The sequence below is a fragment of the Ruditapes philippinarum genome, unplaced genomic scaffold, assembly GCF_026571515.1.
Source record: "Ruditapes philippinarum isolate M1 unplaced genomic scaffold, ASM2657151v2 ctg1290_1_1_1_1, whole genome shotgun sequence".
Classification (NCBI taxonomy): Eukaryota; Metazoa; Mollusca; class Bivalvia; order Venerida; family Veneridae; genus Ruditapes; species Ruditapes philippinarum.
In genome coordinates, this window is record NW_026861025.1 from 11,541 (window position 1) to 36,883 (window position 25,343).

Here is a 25,343-nt window from a genome sequence, read left to right on the forward strand (position 1 = left end):
CTTTTTTGTATGGCAAAAACAACTATATCTATTGTCTTTTATCAGTTACATGATAAAATAATAATAAAATATGTTAAAACAATAAACATACTCAATCACTATTGAATGTTTTTAACATTTACTACATGAATAATTGTTAAACATAAAATAAAAAAATGAGGGGTGAAGTGTCTCAATCAAATTTCTTAAAATGAGGGGTGAACTGTCTGAGGGGTGAAGTGTCTGCAAAAAAAGGCCTAGGGTGAAGTGTCTGGGGTTTGAAGTGTCTGTAAACCCAATAAAACAGTGAGTTTCCTGTAACCCATCGCGATCAGTGTTCAAAGTCGTTTAAACTTTAGAGTGTACCCAGAAAAAAACAATAAACAGGAAAACGTAAATCTTTCGTTGTAAAAAGTATAAGACATGGCAGATTCATATTCGTGTGTTAAAGGAGGAAAGCTTAAACTGAAAGGGAGCAAGCACAAAAAGTAATAAGCTTTATTTTAATGTCTTATGTTGTTATTTTATGATTTGAAAATTGTATCATTTTCGGATGTTGATGATTTCGGACATTTGTTGAAATAGAACTTCTACAACTTGTACAAGTTCGTTTACCCGTCATTACCAATAGAGCCGATGCGCTAACGTCACTAACAGAATATCTTAAAACACTACAATTTTAAATTTAAGTGATGACCAGAGATCCAATTTTGCACACATGAGAAAACAGGTTCTAGGACAAAACTATTGTTTGTCCTAGCCATATTACATAACAAATCAAACATGTTTGCACACTGATATAAACCAAAGGTCACATACTAGTACATGTATATATTGTCACTGAAAAATATTTTCAGGATTCTTTTTCTAAAATTATTTGTGTTAACTGATATATTTAAACTTGAGTGATCAGATGACTGTTGGTGGACCGGTCTCACTAAAAAGCGTCCAGAAGAAATTTAGCGTCCCAAAACGTCCCTAGGACAACCATCAAAACCGGGCGACCCTGAAAATGCCTGATTTAGTTTGTTTCTTTGTTCAGTGATTGTCAATCAGTCAGCCGTCTTTTTATCAGCAATAAATGCATGTTTCTTCTATAGTATAATAATGTTATTAGATTTATTTCAACTTACCATGTAAAAAATAAAAAATTAAAACACCCCAGCTTTTAGCTGGATTAAATCAACGTCATATAATATCTGTCCGGCCAAAATGTACTGTAGTATTGACAGTTTTGGTAATTTTTATACCTTCCTCGACAGGACTCAAATTAAGTGTCAACATAATCAGAAATAAACAAACTAGTTTGATAGTTAGGAGAAAAACTTAGCTGTACTGTCTCAAATTTTTTAGATATCTAGCTTTAAAATTAGGAAATTTGCATGGAAAAATGTCTAAAAAGTGTCAGGTTGATGGTGCCCGACCAGTAGCCATATTGGCATTTTTTGTAAATCAGCTGTAACTTGTTAGTATGTCTCAGTGAATACAAAAAAATTGCTAGAAAATACTTTAGACTCTTATTTCTAATTTGGTGTACCAGGTACTTATGCCTTGTTTACCCAACTGATACATATGATACATTATTAATAACAACACTTTATTCAAATAGGCACAAGAAGAGTAAGAAAAGGAAGCTTGATGATGGGGAGGAAGTTGCCTCGGGATCTTCAACAGATGATAGGTCTGATGTTGCTCAGCATGGTATGTGTATTTCAGATATAGATAGTTTGATATTGTGAGAATGATTTACTTATTTGAAGGAGACAATTACTGTAGTAAAAACTTACAGATGAACTAGAGCAAAATGAAATACAATCTGAGAACTTTTTCACACGTTAGCAATGTTAAGATTTAAGATATAGAGGAATGTTATTGTTTATTATTAGAACAACACAGATTGACTGATGAAAGCTCTTGAAAGTGTTTTTGGCTTAATACAGATTTTAAGAGATAGATAGATATTTATTCAGGTTAAAACACACATACATGTATACATAATACAAACACTTAAGCATTTTATATAAAACTGATGACACAATTGAAAATAAAATATTTCTGAAGTTTGTCAAACATAAATATCACAGACGGCTCATTAAATAATAAAATATTATAACTAAAAACAAAATCTAAAACTCTTTCTTTCCTATGACTAGATATCAATTTACTAGTTTAATAAAATGTGACGACGTAAGTGGAAACATGTATAGAGTAGTGTGCAATAACCTCAGATTGCCCATGAAAGCCCGAAGGCTTTTTTCCAATGGGGTCCTTGGATATATACTTACTATAATATACAATATAAAACACAAAAACATTGAAAAATACAAACTTTGGAAACTGGAAGATGTCATTTACGTAAAATATCAAACTTTAGTATTTCCATTAACTTTGCTAAAAGGAAAACAATAAAAATGAGATCAATATCTAGTCATACTAGTGGATTTAATTATGATTTCCTAACCTAACTGTTCTAGTAAATGGGCCTTCACTGAGCTTTTGAAATCTCCTATCTTATTAATTTTTTTGATGCATGTTGGCAAGGAATTCCAATCATTAATTGCTTTTTTGAAAAAAAGTTACATTATCTTTTCCATAACTTCTTGGGACCCTAAAATTGTACTGATTCGCCCGAGTTGAATAAGAATGAATGTCTCTAACAGGTATAAAATTTTCTTTCATATATGAAGGGCACTGGTTATTATCAATTTTAAAAACATGATTAAGACGTAATTGCTTATTTCTGTTTTCTACATTTAGTAAAGACATATTAGCAAGAATAACATTATTGACACTATCTCTAGGTCCCATACCGTGTATAAATCTAACAATTTTATTTTGACAAATTTGAAGCTTATTTTTAAAGCTTATAGTAAACCTGGTACTTCCATAATCTCTGTGTCATTGTATTTTGAAATATCTGTTGGTCAGATTTATAAATTTATGCTTCCAGTATTGTTATTTGAATAAGAGAGTCCAAAAATAAGACACTGTATTGCTAACTAAAGAAAGCCTTCGTTCAGTAATCTAAGGTAACTTATATGAAATAATGTACATGTACATTGATATACAGAATGTTAGCCTATAGTTAGGTTTTATTTTAAACTGCTGTCTATAATACCATTTTGATTCAAACATCCTGTATCTTTGACAGTCAGCAAGCTATTTACAATTTTACAGTAAATCTGCAGTAGGGCTACTTACTCAGTAGCTTGAAATTTTTGTCTGCACATGCTTGAAATTATAATGTAAATCATTGAAAGTATCTTGAACCTTACAGTATGCAGTGTTGGTGATAGGGCCAGATGGTCGAGTTTAATGACAGAAAACTCAGCAGTGATCCAGGCTTCAAATAAGGATTTAATATCCTAAAATCAATTTATGCCATTTTGGGATTATATTATGTTCGTTTTCTTCAAGAAAAACAACTAGCAACGGCAGCAAATCAGGGTATTAGGTTAGGGGAGGGTTGAGGACAGGGTCTTCAGCCATTTAAGCCCCTGGTGAATCCAACCATACCTGCTAAATATGTTATTAATGGATTTTGCCTCTTGCTGGTTGACTTTAAAAAAAAAATGAATTTTTACTATTACAGGTGGTTGGTGGGTTGTATCAAAGTTTGGTCAGATCACTGGTAATATTTGTATTGAACTGGAAGACCAAAGATACATGTTTGCTCAGGATAATGGCAGATTTGTTCTAGGGCCACCAAGAGAAGGTATTACATTTTACAAGTGACAATTCAAGATTGCCCTTGACATGTTTTACAAAACAAATTTTGAATTTTATAAGTGAGATAAATGATACACTAATATTACTCTTTATTTGTCAATGCAGGTAATGTTATATAGAGTATTATATTATGAATATGGTATATATCTTATCATTGTACAATTTTTGATAACTTGAAAATTCTAATATTTGAAATTTTCTCAGAGCTCCTGTGGATTCAATTATCAGATAAAAGCATATAGTTACATGAATCTATAAAACATATAAACCATGATATTATCTCATGATAGCCTTATACCTCTTCAGTTGATATTTCATTTGACTTAGTAAATGAGATAATCAAAGAGCTGTTTTCTTTATTGAATCTTCGTCAAACATTTACATGCTTTATACTTAACCTCTTTTTAATTAATGTTACATGTAAGTAAGTATGGATTGTTACAGTAATGAAATTTATAGAAACATTTATCACATATATATATCTTAAATAAGCTCAGCCTACTTTTATTAATATCTTGTTTATATCAATGGTAAAGAAAGACTTGCAGTCACATCATCTTGCTATGTTATTAGTTATTTACTTATGCATGCATGTAATTGTATATATCATGAATGCTTGTACATGACTCTTTTGAGAGTTAATTGGCACTTCTTCTTCTATAAAACAAAATATATTCGAAAGAATTTCTAGCAAATTAAGTCTGAGGTCTATAATTCAGACTTTAAATGTTAATGAATAGGGACCCAGGTCAATAGGTACAGTGTATGGGTCACAGTTTTAGTTTGTTTTATTGCAAACATTATTTTCTCTTTGATTGTTTATCTTAAGCTGGTCCAGAGCCAGAAGAAATTTTGACAGCAGTGAAAGTTGATGAAACAAAAGTAGCATTTAAGTCTGGTTATGATCAATACATAAGTGTGGGAACCAGTAACCTTGTCATAGGAAGATCAATGGCAATTGGAGGCAAGGAACAGTGGGAACCAGTATTTCAGGAGGTTTGTAACAAAATATAATGAATTGGTGAGATTTACGATGCAAGTCACCCACAAACACTGTAATGATCTTGTGGCATTTAAAGAAGAATGTCCCCTTTATTCTACAAATATTTCTTATACATTGTATTATCCCACACCACAATTTAATTCAACATGAAGTGAAAGCATTTCTGCTACAAGGAAAGAAATTATGTCAGTTTAACTAAAATATTTCAAGTTCAACACTGAAAATTGAAAGCTTACAGCATGTAGCAAGTTTTTGATTGATACAACCTACTTATTGATTATGGACCACCCAATTTTAGCTGCCCAATACAATAATGTTTATTATTGAAGAATCATGATCTGAATCTCGTATGTTATTCGAGTGGATTATACTCAGACAAGATCTCACAAGGCATGGTATCTAGGCAACAAGTCTGATCCATTCTAGTAAAATATATACAAAGAATAGAATAAGGTACTCCTATAATAACTCTTTGATTATGTACCTTGTTGAATTTAGATTATATATTTAAAAATAACATAATTGGCATAATGTCAGCAAATTCATTGCAGATAAAAAGTTGTTTTTTTTCTGTCAGGTCCTTTTTGTGCATGTGATACGTGTATTAAATGTAAAAAGAATATACATTTGTATAATAAAAAGTATTATTGTCTCTGCAGGGAGTCACTATTTCCTGATAAAACCACTTATGTCATCCTGAAAACTGTATTATTTAAGCCCCATTGACAAATAAAGCAAAGAACACATTAAAATGCATGTAATTTAAACTTTAGTTATCAGTTACCTACTTGTAGGAAGATATTAAACATGTTGAAACATGATTGGAGAGATCTCTATTTCATTGTATTTTATGCCAGTTGTTGAGTTTCAGGAAATTAATTTTAGTTTCTAATTTCACATATTAGAATATTTTGACCACAATTGAGTAGAATGAATACAGGAAAAACTCTGAAAACTGGACCCTGCTTGGACTTTACCAAAAGTCCTGCATTCAGAGGTTTTATACATTTATTGATCATTGAACATTGACTTAGTTGAAATTCTTTTATTCAAACCTTTTGTTTAGGTCATATTTTTTTTTACTGTATGCATATAAAGAGACATCTATTTTATAGGGTAAGATGGCATTAAACGGTTGTAATTCCTGTTTTTTATCGTATGATGAGGATGAGGACATTGTTTGTGCTAGTAAAACAGCAGGAGATAAGGAAATGATAAAAGTATGTAAATGATTTTTATATTTCTACTTTAATTTTAGCTTAACTTTTTCAATGAAAATTTTTGAGTATTCCTTAACTGTCATTGTCATCCAGAAATTTTAACATTGACAATATTTTATTTTATCAGCTCACCTGTCACAAAGTGACATGGTGAGCTTTTGCGATTGCTTTTCGAACGGTGTCCGTCTGTCGTCTGTCCATATGTCGTCTGTAAACTTTTACTTTAAACGACATCTCCTCATAAACCACTGAGCCAATTTTATCCAAACTTCACAGGAATGTTTCTTTTGTGGTCACATCAAAGAATTTAATTTCATGGAGAACTCTTGTTGCCATAGCAACCAAAAGAAAAAACTTAAAAAATCTCCTTTTAAAGAACCCAAAAAGCTAGAGCTTAAGATTTTTGGCATGAAACATCTTCTAATGAGTGTCTACCAAATTTGTTCAAATAAAAGCCCTGGGGTCAAAATTGGCCCTACCCCAGGGGGCCATTGTTTTTCATATACAGTCGAAACTGTCTTAAGCAGCCAGCCAAGGGATGCAGTCATTTTGGCTGCTTAAGACAGGTGGCTGCTGAATGGAGGATCCAGTTTTTATCCAAATAAATTAAATCTGATTTAAGTATAAATAAACCAGTCTGATTCATCATCATCATCATCAGTTTTTAACCATTTACAAACGTATGCTTTTAATGGTTTAACATGTACACAATCCTAACAACATATAAAGCTTTACATGAATGTAACACAGATAAACAAATGCACTCACGATTTATCAATAATTGAAACTATTTATCCCATAAAAATATCTTCTTGCACAATAATTTAAAATGCGTAATATTTTTTTCACAAAAAAAGTATGACAGTTTCTTTTTCTAACTTTTGATCAATAGAATATTGTGTACACGTCATCACTTCCTTTGATGTTTCGGATTGAAACAGCAGGGCTACAGGTTTTTGTAAACATCAAAGATTCCTTTGAAAGAACCGCTAGTTACCTCTTAGATGGTCATCTAGTGTTAAAACTTTTGTGATTTAACCCCATTATTCATGAAAGAAAAATGGCTTTTTCATTGAAAAGTCTCCCATTACAAGTTCAAATTGCTATAATACTATAAAAACTGCTTCAACACTAATCAAACTTGGCACAAAATGTTGACTGGACCATTGCCCTTGCAACAACATGATCAGGCTTAAATTTTCTGTTACCATGGCAACGAGGGGACATCTCAAAATTGCCAAAAATCACTATTTTGCGTTGATTTTTTCCATTCAAAATTGATTTCAAAGTGCTGCAACTTTTCAATGGATTGAGATAGAGTCAAATGCTTTTCAACGTTGGTTACATGTTACCTTATGATCAATCTGGGGTCATTTACAGCCTCTCACAAGTCCAAAATTTTCTTGGCGATGACGGGGACTCCGCCGCCCTTCAAACCCCCCCAAACAGAAGGGGGCACATCCCCCTTCTGGCAACCCCCTGATGTATCTTTTGGTTGGGGGGCCGCGCCGAAAAAGAGGTCACTTTTTTTAACAACATTTCTCAAACAAAAACAAGTGTTTGGGGCCTAAATAAGGCATTTTTCATCATTTGAGACAACAAAAAAAGGGGGGGGGGGTGTTAAAGGCGTTAAAAGGCGTTTTTGTATATGAAGTAATGGGTTAACAGAAAATGATAGAAAATACTTGAAATAACACTAAATCGCGTTTTTTTCATGTTTAAACATGGCCTGTCATATAAATTTGAAGAAAAATTGTTGTTTGTAGATTTTTTTATTTTTTTCATTAAACCCATTACTTCATGAGGCATTTTGTGAAAAATGGCTGTTTTCATTGAAAAGTCTCCCATTACAAGTTCAAATTGCTATAATACTATAAAAACTGCTTCAACACTAATCAAACTTGGCACAAATGTTGACTGGACCATTGCCCTTGCAACAACATGATCAGGCTTAAATTTTCTGTTACCATGGCAACGAGGGGACATCTCAAAATTGCCAAAAATCACTATTTTGCGTTGATTTTTTCCATCAAAATTGATTTCAAAGTGCTGCAACTTTTCAATGGATTGAGATTAGCGTCAAATGCTTTTCAAACGTTGGTTACATGTTACCTTATGATCAATCTGGGGTCATTTACAGCCTCTCACAAGTCCAAAATTTTCTTGGCGATGAGGGGGAATCCGCCCCCCTTCAAACCCTCCCAAACAGAAGGGGGCACATCCCCCTTCTGGCAACCCCCTGATGTATCTTTTGGTTGGGGGGCCGCGCCGAAAAAGAGGTCACTTTTTTAACAACATTTCTCAAACAAAAACAAGTGTTTGGGGCCTAAATAAGGCATTTTTCATCATTTGAGACAACAAAAAAGGGGGGGGGGGTGTTAAAGGCGTTAAAAGGCGTGTATATGAAGTAATGGGTTAACAGTGACCTCATTATATTTATGCAATTTTATTTTCACACATGGAGCAAGTGTTTTTATGAATTTATTACTCAGGAATTTAGAGAATCGGCGATGTAATTCATTTTCATTTCTTTGGTAAGTACCATGTACGCACAAAATTTATCTGGAATCGGGAAAAACTGAAATTTCTTTCTGGCCATCGACAATGCATTTTTTTCTTCTTTCTTTTTTTCTTAAAATCGGTAAATTGAACAATAAAAAACTAACGTAAACAGTAACTCAAAAGAACGAATTGCAAGCGCGTTGAGACGTTCCAAACGTTTGTAATTACGACACGGATGAGCAATTATGCAAACTTCTTGAAAATGTTGTGGTTTGTGTTAATATCTAGCACCTGACAAGTAGCTTTTGTTAATCCGTGACACGTGGTCATCTTTAAACATAAATGCAGAGAGATTGCCTGGCCCGTTTCACCTGGGCTGACCGCAGAAGATTGCCTGGCCGTTTCAACCTGGCTGACCGCAGAAGATTGCCTGGCCCCGTTTTCACCTGGCTGACCGCTTAAGGATGACCGACTTTAAGATTCGGGAAGCATTTTAGGTGACCGTTGACCGCGGACAGCAGGTGACTGTTGAACAGATGTATAAAATAGAGTGGTTTTCGTCGGGAGCGTCACAAAATGGCCGTTAAGGTCAGGTGACTGCCGATAAGAGGTGACCGTTAATACAGTTTCGACTGTATGTTTATAGTAAAAACTTAAAAATACTTCTTTAGAAACCCAAAGAGATAGAGTTAAGATATTTGGCATGAAACATCTTCTATTGAGTGTCTACCAAGTTTGTACAAATAAAAGCCCTGGGGTCAAAATTGGCCCTACCGCAAGGGGGTCATTGTTTTTCCATATATTTATATAGTGAAAACTTTAAAAAAAACTTCTTTTAAAAAACCCTAAGAGCTAGAGCTTATAAATTTAGCATGAAACATTTTTAGGGAGTGTCTACCAAGTTTGTTTAAATAGAAGCCTTTTGGTCAAAATTGGCACTGCCCCGAGGGTTATTGATTTTCTTTATATGTTTATATTAAAAACTAATGTTTTTACACATGCACTTTTTCAGATACAAATATGAACTTTGTGATATCGGTTTAAGATTTAGATTTAATATCTGCTTTTGTTAGCTCACCAGAGCCGAAGGCTCAGGGTGAGCTATTAGTATCAAAGGGGGATACCCCGGCGTCCGTCGTCATGCGTCAACAATCGTCTTCTTCTCTGAAACCGCTGGACAGATTTACTTCAAATTTGGTCTGTAGCATCCTTGTGACAGTCACACTTGAATTTGCTCATGCCATTTCAATTGGCCCCTTTAAGGGGTCAACAGAGCTAAAAATAGAAAAACCTTTAAACATCTTCTTCTACAGAACTAATTGATGGATGATCACCAATTTTTGTCTGTAGCATTCTTGGGTAGTCTTTTATCAAGTTTGCTCATAGAATCTCCACTATAACTACATAGTCACTGATACTTTTAACTCATATACATGTAGTATTCTTATGTTTTAACCCATTGATTTAACCAACAACAAGCAGCTTATACTTTATTAGCTCACCTGTCACAAAGTGACAGGGTGAGCTTTTGTGATCGCTTTTCGTCCGGCGTCCGTCCGTCCGTCCGTCCGTCGTCCGTCCATCGTCCGTCGTCCGTCCGTAAACTTTTGCTTTAAATGACATCTCCTCATAAACCACTGAGCCAATTTCATCCAAACTTCACAGGAATGTTCCTTTGGTGGTCACCTTTAAAAATTGTTCAAAGAATTTAATTCCATGCAGAACTCTGGTTGCCATGGCAACCGAAAGAAAAATCTTTAAATATCTTCTTTTAAACAACCCTAAGAGCTAGAGCTTAGATATTTGGCATGAAACATCTTCTAATGAGTGTCTACCAAGTTTGTTCAAATAAAAGCCCTGGGGTCAAAATTGGCCCCGCCCCCGGGGGTCATTGATTTTCCCTATATGCATATAGTAAAAACTTAAAAAGATCTTCTTTTAAAGAACTGTAAGAGCTAGAGCTAAGATTTTTGGCATGGAACATCTTCTAGTGAGTGTCTACCAAGTTTGTTCAAATAAAAGCCCTGGGGTCAAAATTGGCCCCGCCCGGGGGGGGTCATTGATTTTCCCTATATGCATATAGTAAACACTTAAAAAATCTTCCTTTAAAGAACTGTAAGAGCTAGAGCTTAGATATTTGGCCATGAAACATCTTCTAGTGAATGTCTACCAAGTTTGTTCAAATAAAAGCCCTGGGGTCAAAATTGGCCCCGCCCCAGGGGGTCATTGATTTTCCCTATATGCATAAAGTAAAAACTTAAAAAATCTTCTTTTAAAGAACCCAAAGAGCTAGAGCTTAGATATTTGGCATGAAACATCTTCTAGTGAATGTCTACCAAGTTTGTTCAAATAAAAGCCCTGGGGTCAAAATTGGCCCCGCCCTGGGGGGTAATTGATTTTCCCTATATGCATATAGTTTAAACTTAAAAAATCTTCTTTTAAAGAACCGTAAGAGCTAGAGCTTAGATATTTGGCATAAAACATCTTCTAGTAAATGTCTACCAAGTTTGTTCAAAAAAAGCCCTGGGGTCAAAATTGGCCCCGCCCCAGGGGGTCATTGATTTTCCCTATATGCATATAGTAAAAACTTAAAAAATCTTCTTTTAAAGAACTGTAAGAGCTAAAGCTTATATATTTGGCATGAAACATCTTCTAGTGAATGTCTACCAAGTTTGTTCAAATAAAACCCCTGGGGTCCAAATTGGCCCCTCCCCAGGGGTCATTGATTTTCCTTATATGCATATAGTAAAAACTTATAAAATCTTCTTTTAAAGAACCCAAAGAGCTAGAGCTAAGATATTTAGCATGAGACATGTTCTAATGGGTGTCTACCAAGTATGTTCAAATAAAAGCCCTGGGGTCAAAACTGGCCCCGCCCCGGGGGTCATTGATTTTCCTTATATACATAGCAAAAACTTAAAAATCTTCTTTGAAAAAACCCAAATAACTAGAGTTTAGATATTAAGCATGCAACATCTTTAAGTAAATATCTACAAAGTTTGTTCAAATAAAAGCCCAGGGGTCAAAACTGGCCCTGCCCGAGGGGTTTCTTTTTTTTTCTCTCTATGTGTATAGTAAAAACTTAAAAAATCTTCTTTTAAAAAACCCAATGAGCTAGAACTTAGATGTTTTGCATGAAACATCTTCTTATGGGTGTCTACCAAGTCTGTTCAAATAAACAAATAAAAGCCCTTGGGTAAAAATTGGGCCGGGGGGGGGGGGGCTATATACAGGTGAGCGACCTCAGGGCCATCATGGCCCTCTTGTTTTATTGATGTGATCTGTTTAAATATAAGTGTTATAAAATGATATATAGTACAAAATCTTTGGAACAGGGTGGGTATTGTAACATAAAATATAAACAGTGCATTTGATGATTACAAAAGAAAACTCACCAATTTTATCATATCATAAAGTACTTGTAAAATAAAAGATGAATGGTTTTATTGATATAACCTAGGACAGTCAATTTATCAATGTAAACAAAGTTGTCAGTTTTAGTTTGTCTGTTTTGAAGAAAATATGAGCTATTTTGATTGCTGAATTGAAGTCGTTGTTGTTGTCATCAAGGCACAGTTGATACACTGAGCATTATTAAAGTCGCATTATTCTTAAAGCTATACTTTTGGAGTTATGCCCCTTTTTTTACTTTTTTCAAAATCGCTTATTAAGTAGAAAAGTTTCAAAACTGTGAATAATATCAACATGAAACTTGAATACTTGATTACATCACAATGCACGATTGTAAGACATTATCTTGAAAGCAAAAGTTATAGGAGTTATGTCCCTTTGTTATTTAGACAAGCGTTATAAATGCTTGATGTGCTCTTGTTATTCCATGTATTCCCATCATGACTGGTGTTTCTTATCAAACCTTTTATAAGAACACAACAAAAGGAGTGTTTAAATCATTCATCCCTCATAACATAAGATTTTAACATTTAAAAACAATAAACTCTGACAAAACTTTAAACATGTGTTTTGCTAATTTTTCAGAAGAATGGATGATGCAAGTTTTTTTTTACTATTGAAGAACCGCTGACATTGTTCGATTTAAGTCAACTAAGTCTCTGTTTAAGTCTATGACAGGTTATGGATGTGAAGGAAGTTGTCATATTTTTCATCCAAAGCATTGCAGCTATAATACAGCTTTGTTTCTCGCACACAAAACATACAGCCCTTGGTGTCTTCAGATCCTGGAGCACCAACTCCCCTGTAGAACAGTCTCCTGATATCTCTTCTATAACATTTCTCCCCAGTCACACACAAAGACAGTACCATCATCTGACAGTGACATTCCCATAGGGAAACTTATACCACAATAACTACCAAACACATCACCCTGCCAGTTTTAATCTTGTCACTGTCTTCATGTGACAGTCAGATATGTAGATTGAACTTCTGTTACATGTTGATATAATATGGAACTTTGAAATTTTTTTTTCCATCAATTGTTGTCAGTATAGTGCCAGTCATATCAAAGGTCTGTAGTTTTGTAGGATCAGAGAATGACACAACAAGTTTACCTTGGTAACAGCTTATACCATGACATTTCCCATCAACCTTCACAGTGTGCATCTTTATGAGTTTGTTTGATGAGATTGATATAAACTGTATTGTATGTTTGATAGGAAGTGTGACAGCTAGTTCAATACTGGTTACTGTGGTGATATCGGATGGTTCACCATCTAGTTGTAGTTGATCAGACACAGATTGACTGCTGGTATCCACCATCTTTACAGCTTTGTTATTGTAGTCAGTGATGATAAGAAGATCAGGAGTCAGCAGAGTCATCCCTGTTATATAGCACTTTTCTTTATCTTTTGGTGTCTTCACACAGATTTCTCCCTCATGTGAAGATCGTCTAGACTGTATTTGTACAGATTGACATTCTGTTTTTAAAGTTTTCTGTGTCAGTGTACCTAGTGACTTCTCTGTTTTAAACAAATTTGTTATTACATCATTGGATTGAAAGTTGAACTCTTTGATATCATTTGATTGAAGAGTTTTAGTAGTTTTTCCCCTCATATCTTTGATTGTTGTTTTCTCTGCAAGTTTCAAATCAATGAAGAGTTTGTCAGCTTGTTTTCTTGTGTTGAGTTGCTTGATTTTGTCTGATGATATATTCAGAGATTTGATAACTTCTTCACATGTTGTTTCTACTGCTTTCATATGTTTGTTATTTTTTTTTGTTCTATGACTTTAACTGTATCTTCAGCCTGTCTCTCAAGTTCATCTAGTCTTTGGTTGATTTCTTGCCGAAACTTTTTGATGTCAACTAATGTATCTTTCAGAGAGTTGTTTGATTTGTGAGTCATGTCTTGACATCTTTTAATATCTGTTGAAATTGGTCAGAAGTGGTTTTTTAATGGCATTCAAAAAAACTTGATATTCTTTGCTGTCTATTATATCACAGGAAATGTCTGGTATATAGTTGACATTGCAGGAAGTATCTTGGTGTTCAAGGGTAACAACAAACACTGCAGAGAAGTTCTGTATGATCATTGCAGTAGAACTTGATCATTTCTTTTGGGATGTTTACCACATGGCAAGGGTCAAGTCATCCAACAGGCCTGTGTGAAGGGATGTTGAGGGTTTGCTGCAAAACTTTCGGGCATATTTGCTGCATCCAAAAGTGTATGCTTTTTGGTAAACTTGTTTATCCTATGGGCTTTAAAACATGTCTTGCAAAGGTGCTCCTTGCAGTCAGGTGCAGTAACCATGGGCAGGGCAATCTAGTTCCTTCTCATCACAAAGGCTGGCAGTAAGTTTGAAGATATTCGTCAGATGCCATGGATGTTGTTGATGACGAAAATTGTTTTGATGCTCTCTTTTCTGAGACTGCCATGTTTTACCTAAAATGTATTATAAAACATTACTATGTATTGCATGTTTTTCAAATGTCCTTCAGTGAGTACATAAAACTTGAGATTCATAGATGATTTAAAACAATCGCAAAGTCTAATTAATTTCTAATTTGATCGCTTAACACTGTGAACTTTGTCCAGGACATAAGTCTGTAACTCAATCTGACTTAAGTTCAGATCTACTTATTTCTTCCATGTAGATCTGATGACAACTTTGTATGTTTCGCCTTCTTTAAAATTCCGATTTCTGAAGAAAGCTATTTTTAGCTCGACTATTTGTAGAATAATCGAGCTAATGCAGTCACCCATTTGTCGGCGTCGGCGTCGGCGTCCCTGTGGTTAAGTTTTTGTATGTAAGCTGGTATCTCCATAACTACTGAAGGGAATGGATTGAAACTTCACACACTTGTTCTCTGTGATTATCTAAGATGATTGGCACAAGTCCCATAAACTCTGATTTGCTTTTTTACATAATTATGCCCCTTTTTCGACTTAGAAATTCTTGGTTAAGTTTTTTGTATGTAAGCTGGTATCTCCAAAACTACTGAAGGGAATGGATTGAAACTTCACACACTTGTTCTCTGTGATTATCTAAGATGATTGGCACAAGTCCCATAACTCTTATTTGCTTTTTTTACATAATTATGCCCCTTTTTCGACTTAGAAATTCTTGGTTAAGTTTTTGTATGTAACCTGGTATCTCCATAACTACTGAAGGGAATGGATTGAAACTTCAAACACTTGTTCTCTTTGATTATCTAAGATGATTGGCACAAGTCCCATAACTCTGATTTGCTTTTTTACATAATTATGCCCTTTTTCGACTTAGAAATTCTTGGTTAAGTTTTTGCGTGTAAGCTGATATTTCCATAACTACTGAAGGGAATGGATTGAAACTTCACACACTTGTTCTCTGCGATTATCATAGATGATTGGCACAAGTCCCATAACTCTGATTTGCTTTTTTACATAAAAATGCCCCTTTTTTCGACTTAGAAATTCTTGGTTAAGTTTTTGTATGTAAGCTGGTATCTCCATAACTACTGAAGGGAATGGATTGAAACTTCACACACTTGTTCTCTGTGATTATCTAAGATGATTGGCACAAGTCCCATAACTCTGATTTGCTTTTTTACATAATTATGCCACTTGTTCGACTTAGAAATTCTTGGTTAAGTTTTTGCGTGTAAGCTGGTATCTCCATAACTACTAAAGGGAATAGATTGAAACTTCACACACTTGGTCTCTGTGATTATTTAAGATGATTGGCACAAGTCCCATAGCTCTGATTTACTTTTTCGCATAATTATTCCCCTTTTTTATCTTAGAAATTCTTGGTTAAGTTTTTTGCGTGTAAGCTGGTATCTCCATAACTACTGAAGGGAATGGATTGAAACTTCACACACTTGGTCTCTGTGATTATTTAAGATGATTGGCACAAGTCCCATAACTCTGATTTACTTTTTCGCATAATTATTCCCCTTTTTCGATTCATAAATTTGTGGTTAAGTTTTTTGTGTGTAAGCTGGTATCTCCATAACTACTGAAGGGAATGGATTGAAACTTCACACACTTGTTCTCTGTGATTGTATTGAAACTTGAAGGGTTTGTACCTTTTCGTACAATTTTATGTATTCATATAGGTAAGCATTATTATACTCAATGAAACACCCTTGTGACAAATTTTCGAATAGTCGAGCGTTACTGTCCTCCGACAGTTCTTGTTAGCCATGCAATCAAACCGGTTTTTACAGATAGGCATTAAAAAAGTATCAAAATACCTTTGTCCATGGAAGTTATACAAATTGTTGATTTTTGTTAGAAAAAAATGTTTGAAGTAATTTTTAACAAATTATAAACTTGAAATAACTTGACTTGAGTCAATTTTTAATTGGCAAGACTGTTTTGCGAGTTTACCTGTTGGCTATATGGACAATGTTGTGTTTGTTCTTGAAATTGGAAAATTACCATCTCAGTATTGGTTTTCAAAGGGTTATAATTAGAAACTGCATTATCATCAAAATAATGAAAGCTTGCCAATGATTGATTTTTTGAATGACCATAAGAAAGTGACTGCCTATGGGTGAATGTTAGATCCTAATGCATAGCGTAATTTTGGAGCTGATTTTAATTAGATTGCTCTGAAACTTTAGAAGATATCAACAAGAAACTACTTCTCTGTGATCAAAACCAATTTTGGGGAGCATTGCTCGGTTCGACTGGCTCTTGTTAACTTAAAACTGTACATCTGATGCTTAAAAGTGTATTTCAAACATAATTTTAATATTTACATATGAAGAATGAATAATACTTTATTTCATTTTAAAGTATCCACCCATGCAGAATAACAAATTATACAATGTTATAACATACACAATTTTTAGCTCATCTTTTCAAAGAAAAAAAGGCGGAGTTATTGTCATGACCCTCTCGTCAGCATTAACATTGATGTGGACATTGGTTAACTTTTTTGTAAAAAAATATAATAGCTTATTATTCACTTCAAACATAACTTGGTCTACTTGTTTATTGTCATGAAAAGACAACATTAATTTTCAAAAGGGCAGAAATAATCCTAAAATTATTTTATAACCAAAACAATGTATTTACTTCAGACTTGAAAATTCTTGTAGACTATCAAGGGCAAAGGTAAGTCTGCTAATCGAAATTTGCAGAATTATTCCCCTTTTCTATGTTGATTTTTATTGAATTTATATAGCACTGAGTAAAGTAGATTGCTCTAACGTCCACAGACAAGTCTTGTTACAAAATAATAAAATGATTAAAAAGGCTTGAAAAAAAAAAATGTCCAGAAGTTTTATCAATTTTTTTGTGTATCAATATATTTTTTAAAACTTCCTTTTTTAAAAAAAACATATTAACAAATTAATAATGCTGTTGCCCTTAAAGACAGTCATTTTTTTGTAGAAGATTAAGAAATTTAATAAAAAATAAAGTACCTTGGAAAAAAGTATTCCTCAAATTGTTTCACAGTTTTTAAAACACAAATGTTTAGCTGTTGATATTGGTTACATTGAATTTGATCGTTTTTTTACTTCCAAACACTGATAACAAGTTTACAAGTTTAAAATCCGTTAAGAAATATCAGTTGTTTATTTAGTTAAAAAAGTGTCTTAAATGTATGGGGTTAAAAATGAGAATTTTAGCATTTGTGGTTTTCAATCAATATTTTAACTTTTCAGAATACATGTATAAAGTCCCTGATTTGAGAAAATGATATTAAAGGAACGTTTTTTAAATCAGTCAAACAGTATTTAAGGAAAAAGGTGGACTGGAAGTTCTGGCAGGTTGTGGGCTTACGGCTAAATGAAAAATCCAGTGTAAACAGGTTTTTATGAAGATTAAACTTAAAACTGTACACATGATGCTTTAAAGAGTATTTCGTACATGATTTTAAATATCTATAGATAAAGAATGAACAATATACTTTATTTTTTAGGTCAACCTGAGCACAAAGTGCTCAAGATGAGTTTTGTGGGTGTGCATCAGTGCGTCCATGGTCAAATTTTTATATGAACAACTTCTTCTCAGAAACCTCTTGGCCAATTTTGATGAAAATTTCCTGGGATGTTTCTAGCATGAAGCTCTACTAAAAGTGTTGAAATAGTTTTGCCCTATGGAACATCTGCGTCAGGAGGGCTTAAAATAGATTTGTAAAATGAAATCTTTAAAAATCTTCTCTGAAAGAGCATGACCTAGAGCTTAGATATTTTGTGTGTAGCATCATTTCATGTTTGTTCAAATTATAGCCCTGGGGTCAAAATTGACCCCACCCTGGGAGTCATTGATTTTCATTATATACATATAGTAAAAACTTAAAATATCTTCTTCCCTGAAAGTGCAAGGCCTAGAGCTCAGATATTTTGTGTGTAACATCTAATGAAATTCTAAAAAAAATGTTCAAATTATAGCCCTGGGGTCAAAATTGGCCCTACCCAGAGGTTCATTGATTTTCTTTATATGTATTTGTAAAAACTTGAAAAATCATTTTCTCTGTGTTGACAAAGGCTAGAGGTTAGATATTTGGCATGGAACATTGTGTAGTAGACCTCTACCAAGATTGTTCAATTATAGTCTTGGGGTCAAAATTGACCCAGCCCTGGGGGTCATTGATTTTCATTATGTACGTGCAGTTAAAATTAAAAAAAAACTTCTTTTCTGGAGATATAAGGCTTAGAGCTTTGATAGTTGGCAAATGATATCATCTATATGTACTCTAATAAAGTTGTACAAAGTTTTTATCTAGTGTCAAAATTGGCCCCACCCGGGTGGGCCATAGGTTTCCAAATATGGAAATTGGTCAGAAAGGTTGTTTGTAGGATTTCTATCTCAAGTTCAAATATAGTTCATCTGTGATAAAAAACTAGGTTACCCATCGATACATGTGATATCCTGGCGGGATTTTAAAAAGCCTGATATTTAGACACTGATCCTGATTCGGATTTAAAAAAAATCAACGTAAAAAAATCAAAACAGCACCTGCATCTAAAATATAAACCATGCCTACGGGCATTGATTGTTATCTGTCCATATCCTAAATTATAGCGGATTAAATGTTGTGTTGCTAATTGACAGCAAGGTGATGTAATAAACAGTTTCATCACCTAAAGTGATTCTCACATGTTTAACTTAAAATGTGTTGTGTGTCAGTTTTTAAAATCTCAACAATTTACCTCTTATAATTTGGCAGTTAGGTAATTTGAAATGCTACGTTCAATCAAAAAACGACCTTAAAAAAACCTTTGATTTTTTTTTTATTAGGTGCCTCGCACTGAATACATATTTAAAGGTCGGCATAGATCATTTTAAACGGGATCATTTCAAAAACACCTGTTTGAGATGCTGCAAAAACCCATGTCTAAATTAACCAATTTTAGTTTCGGCTTGGAATTACAATTTTTGATGGCCAAAAAATGTGATTTGATTAACGTATTTTTGAGTCTTTTCCCCTATGTTAAAGATATTTCATAACTGTCAGAGTACTTATTTTCAATGAATAGTTATGGGCACGGTTTCAAATAGATTGTTTTTAAATAATTATGGAAAAGACAGATAATAGGTTATGCAAACTGAAAATAATGAAAATGTGAAAATATGACTGTTCTAGAAAAAGCCCTATTATGACTACATGTATATAATTATGTTTATTTATTTATTAATTTATATTTTTGATGAAATAAATTAATATTGAATAAATGATCAATAAAAAAAAATCATCAAAAATATGATCATAATGATTCTGAGGGTAATATAGATTCTTTGAACTGATTGTGCCAAACATGCATTGAAATTTGAGTTGAAATTTGAGCCATAAAATCCAGCTGATTCTCCAGATTTGGCCACATTTTATTTGTCACATGTATGCACAGAACAAATATGGGAGAACCTTGTTAACACTGTAGAGGATGGACCTTTCCAGTGTTTACAGTTTTATGTAAATTGGCTAATTTGTTATCCAATTGCTACACTGAGATAATACATAGTCACTGGTTGACCTGGTTTGCACAAAAGAACACATGGTTATGTTTGTGATACTGTTTGTGAGCAGTTGACCTAGCAATGAATGGAAAAGGTGCGGCTAAATGTTCCGCTACGAAAAACCGGAAAGGGTCATCTGAGGTCCAAAAAAGGGCTCATAAAAAGGCATATATAAAGAAACCTTATTGATATTTGTGCAGATATGAATATTATGATATCAGTATAAGCTTATGGCATTATATCTCATATATCTTAGTCATTGCCAACAATATTAATTCAGAGCCTCAATAATTAGGTGAGCGATATAAGGACCATCATGTCCCTTTTGTTTGTTTAACCCATCTACTCCATAATTATGTCTTTTCACACCTTTTCACCCCCACCCCATTTTGAGGCCTCAAATAGTGGGAAAAAATGCCCTATTTAGACCCCAAACACTTTTTTTTCATTTGAGAAATTTTGTGTTATAGAGGTGATCACTTTTTTGGCACCCTAGATACATTCAAGGGGGTGCCAGAGGGGTTTGTGCCCCCCCTTTTGTTTGGGGGTTTAAAGGGGGTTCGACAGAGAGTTGTGTCCGTCAATCCGTAAACTTTTACTTTAAAATGACATCTCCTCATAAACAAACTAAAGCTAATTTCACCCAAACTACACATGAATGTTCCTTTGGTGGTCACCTTTAAAAATTGTTTAAAGAATTTTATTCCATGCAGAACTCTGGTTGCCATGGCAACCAAAAGGGCAACCAAAAGAAAAAACTTTAAATATCTTCTTTTAAAAAAATGAGAGCTAGATCTTAGATATTTGGCATGAACATCTTCTAGTGAGTGTCTACCAAGTTTGTTCAAATAAAAGCCCTGGGGTCAAAATTGGCCCCACCCCAGGGGTCATTGATTTTCCCTATATGCATATAGTTAAAACTTAAAACATCTTTAAAAGAACCCAAAGAGCTAGAGCTAAGATATTTTGCATGCAACATGTTCTAATGGATGTTGACCAAGTTTGTTCAAATAAGAGCCCTGGGGTGAAAATTGGCCATGCCCCGGGGGTCATTGATTTTCCTTAAATGTGTATAGCAAATACTTAAAATATCTTCTTTTAAAAAACCAAAAGAGCTAGAGTTTAGATATTAAGCATCAAACATCTTCTAGTGAGTATCTACAAAGTTTGTTCAAATAAAAGCCCTGGGTCAAAATTGACCCCACCCCAGGGGTGTCATTGTTTTTAACAACATGTGTATAGGAAAAACTTTAAAAAATCTTCTTTTAAAAAACCCAACGAGCTAGAGCTAAGATGTTAAGCATAAAACAACTTCTAATGGGTGTCTACCAAGTTGGTTCAAATTAAAGCCCTTGGGTTAAAATTTTATTCATGGAATACAGTCTTATTATGATTTTTTTTCTGAATATTTTTTGGTGACATTTTTTATGATATACATTTTATATGCTTGGTTTAAACAATATTTGTTACTTCTTCAAATATTTCAAATTAAATTTAAATACATAAATTGCATCCAGGATTGAGTAAAAAGCTTAAAGCTTATATCAAACTCTTTCCTGTAATAATTTTATAGGCTTTTTATGATATACATTTTTAAATGATCTTGTTACATTTTATAGACATTTACCTTTATTTTTCAGATAAGATCTAATGTAGTAAGAGAAACAGATCCAAAATTTTCAATACCTGTAGAAGAAAGAGGCTCTTTAAAAGATGCAGAAATCAATTATGTGTAAGCTCTTTTCATAAAATAGTGGGACTGTCCTGGTCACCTAAGTGCCTGCTTCTTGTACAACTCTATATCTCATCCTTTACTAAGATATTTGACTGTAACTTCACACATGTCTTTGAGATTATAATAGATGATCACTGTGTGAAGCCCATGACTCTAGTTTGGATTTTGATAGAAATATGGCCCTTTATGAACTTTGAAAATTCCTGGTTAAAGTTTGGGTGATACATCAATTTCAGAAGTACTGGAGACATTCACTTGAAAATTACTAGATATTATATGTCTTTCTGATCATAATTGTCACTGTCAAAGGTCAATAATAATAATAATAATCAATTGATTAATATTTATCTGTAGAACTTTAGTCATTAACTGTTAAAACTATCTTACCACATTCATACATGTTTATTACTTAAAAGACCTGGTGAATATTGAAATTCAAATATTGCAAGTAAAAACCATCAGAGATTAACAGAAACAGAAAAGAAGTGCATTAAAATAAACAACACATAGTGATGGTAAAAAAGTTTCAAATTGCTGAATTTTACTTCAAAAATTCATGCTTGTATGTCAACTTTACATCTGTGGAGATTATTATGGTTTTAAATTTCCATATTTTATTTTCAGAAAAAAGTTTCAAAGTTTCCAAGATAGACATTTAAAGATTAGCAGTGAAGATAAGTCAAATCTAAAGAAAGCTAGACGTGATGGCACTTTACATGAAAGCATGCTTGACAGGTATTGTTTTATAAAACACATTAAAAATTGTTGGCTGTGTGTTGTTTGTTCCAATTTATAGTCCTTGTACTGGTTTAACTGGAGGGGACTTCAGGTTACTCTCTGTCTGTATGTACACCCATCTGTCCGAAGACTCTGGATTCAGTCGTAACTTAAACAAAATACAAAAGCTAAGTTGATGACATTTGGTTTGTGGATATAGGGCCATATGAAGATTATGCATGCATGTCATTTTATATTTTTCATTGTGGTTGCTATGGTTATAGAAATGATGAAAACCAATGAAACCTGGAAAAAAAATTGAATCTTGTGATAACTCAAAAAGTACAAAAGAAAGATTGAGGAAAGTTGTTGTGTGGATAGAGGGCCATGTAGTGATTATGCAGTTAGAAAACCTTGTCTGGTCCATAACATTGAGCCTGCCATAACTCAAAAAGTTCAAAAGCTAGATGATGTTATTTTGCATGTGGATAGAAGACCATATCACATACTTTAATGTTTTCATCAGTTAAAACGATTGCAATCCTTTTTCGAGTTATGTCCCTTTTTATAAAATTTACATAGAATTTTTGTTAAAATTTATTTTGAAAGCTATGAAAGAAATTGTACTCATTCTTGGCATACTTTAAATTGGAAAAAGAGTTGTTGCCCCTTTCACAATGAAATAATTTATTTTTTTAAGAAATACCAGTATGCCTAGCAATTTACAAGACAAATAATATAGCATGTGTTGAGTTATACGCATGCATAATTACCTCTAAACCTGTAAAAATTGTCACACACTTATGCCTGCCTCGGACTTATGATATCATTATGAAGACTATGGTATACAGGTACAAGGGTTGTACATATGCCACAAAGACCACTAGCTCCAAGATCAAGGAAATAACAAGAGGTTGAAGTTCAGTGGCGGCCCATAACTCTGTCATACATCAAGGAATTACCTGATAATTTGGCACAAATGTGTAGCATGGCATCTTTGTTCATATTATTTGATTTCCTAAATCAAAAAGTGGGCTCACCTGTATCTTTGAGACACATTTCTAGTTTATTGAAGTGTTATACAAACAAGTAAAGGGAAACTGTAATAGTTTACAAGACTTGTATAAAAATGGCATACATGTACTTATATTTAATGTGAGAAATTAATGATATCATCTTGTTTTTATCTTTTTTTTTCAGACGAGAAAAGATGAAAGCAGACAGATACTGTAAATAACACCTGTATGTTCCAACACCTTTGTGTACTGAATATTTCTGTCTCTTCGGTAGAAATATTTAAGAAGATATATGGGCCTATATGGTTGCAAATTGCCTGTAAAACATACATAATCCAATGTTTTACTATTGTTGTTAAAGTAACACAAGACCAGACAGATTAAAGCATGCGATGGATCTTTGTAAAACATACATGTACACAGTAAAGAGTGATGTAGATGTATAAATAAGAGGAAGCGGATAATTGTTTTGATGTTTCCAGATCCATCTTTTCTACAAGCTTGGATGTGGCTTTTTTTAACAGAACATATTTTTGTTATCATTATATGATTATTTATAAAAATGAACTTTAATGATTAGCAGGTAGTAGACTAAAATCAATAAGTTATTATAGAAACATAGTTATTTTCGAAACATAGTTATTTTTTGTAAAACTGTAAAAATGATTATATTGATGCCAATGATGCCAATAAACTTATCAAGAAATATTTTGATAAACAAGATGTACAATGTATTTGAAAATGCTACATATTGTATATGAACTCATAAGCATTGTCGCAATTTGTATAGTTTTAATGAATTTCTTCATTAAAATATGTAAAAAATGTATAAAGCTTGATTTTGTATAGTGTTTACATAAGGAAAAATAGGCCTAATACCATAGTATGAAAAGTTTACCTTTCAACATAAAAGAAATATACATTTTAAGGCTTAGTGGCCTTAAAGAAGTTGCATTTTTGATGTCCCCACTATTTAGATTTACCTTTGTCCGTCACACTTCCCATCCGTAGACTGACAAAACAGTGGAATGTGAGGACATACATTGTCAGGGAGAATGACTGCCTTGATGTTATTTAATCTAAAGAAAGATTTAGAAATAAAAACTTAAATCAATTTCCAAGATATTGAGGCTCGGCAGCACCGCCTGACTTAAAATTGAAATATTCTAAGTTGGAAAACTATCATGTAATTGTTTAGTTAACACTGTTGTTTCGGTGTTTTTATCTTTTTCTATATCAAATCCATATATGCATTTAAACAACTAACTCTCAGTATTATTTACAACCAAAACAAACAACTCTTATCATTATTTACACCCAATAAAATATGATTAACAAGATCAACAAAGAAAGGCAGCGTTCAATAAACCCAAAAAAAAACACACGTCATATATCAACCACTGATACGAAATATCTTTTCACGTATATGTCCTTTATACAAAACAATACAAGACACCTGATCAAGATCTAAAAACATTTGATCAAACAAAATAGTAAAATCGACATAAAAATGAAGAACACAGTTTACTAGTAATATTTTTACAACTATTAGATACGGTATAAACCACAAAAATTCAACCAACAATATTAACTTCACAAAATCTAATCAGCATCAGGAAAACATCTTAAACTAAAGCACCCAATATTTACAGATATCGGCAAAAAACAAAGCATCAACTAATTTAACCATGACAAGACAAAATCACTCCATACAATTTAACCAATATCAACCAAGTATATCTTACCAAACAGATATAACTCAACAAAATAAAATACAACAACCAAAACAACAAATTACACCCGATTAATCATGATCAATTAAGATTACCACAATTAGATTCAACCAACTTCAACAAATCAACAAAACTTCAAAACAACAATTTTCTCTTCTCTAAAAGGGGCGTCCGTAGCCGAGTGGTTAAGGTCGTTGACTTCAAACCACTTGCCCCTTACCGCTGTGGGTTTGAAATCCCTACAGGGACTTTGGATTCTTTCATGTGAGCAAGCTATCCAGCTAGCTTACGGAACGTTGGTGGTTCTACTCAGGTTCCCGTACTTGCCTGAAATAATGCACGG

General features: G+C 33.3%; 1 protein-coding gene across 1 annotated transcript; it reads left to right on the forward strand.

Moving 5' to 3' along the window:
• Positions 1-309: 309 nt before the first annotated feature.
• Positions 310-24,038, forward strand: LOC132714277 (protein FRG1-like). The gene is made up of 8 exons (XM_060697106.1): positions 310-467; positions 1,589-1,680; positions 3,572-3,694; positions 4,538-4,704; positions 5,827-5,931; positions 21,440-21,531; positions 22,159-22,269; positions 23,452-24,038. Exons 1-8 carry the CDS (start codon positions 403-405, stop codon positions 23,486-23,488), a joined length of 792 nt encoding a protein of 263 aa, XP_060553089.1. The 5' UTR covers positions 310-402; the 3' UTR covers positions 23,489-24,038.
• The last annotated feature ends 1,305 nt before the right edge of the window (positions 24,039-25,343 follow it).

Coding starts and splice junctions, on each gene's coding strand:
- LOC132714277 (XM_060697106.1), top strand. CDS start 403: ATGGCAGATTCATATTCGTGTGTTAAAGGAGGAAAGCTTAAACTGAAA. Junction 5,932..21,439: donor GAGATAAGGAAATGATAAAA/GTATGTAAATGA, acceptor TTTATTTTTCAG/ATAAGATCTAATGTAGTAAG. Junction 21,532..22,158: donor GATGCAGAAATCAATTATGT/GTAAGCTCTTTT, acceptor TTTTATTTTCAG/AAAAAAGTTTCAAAGTTTCC.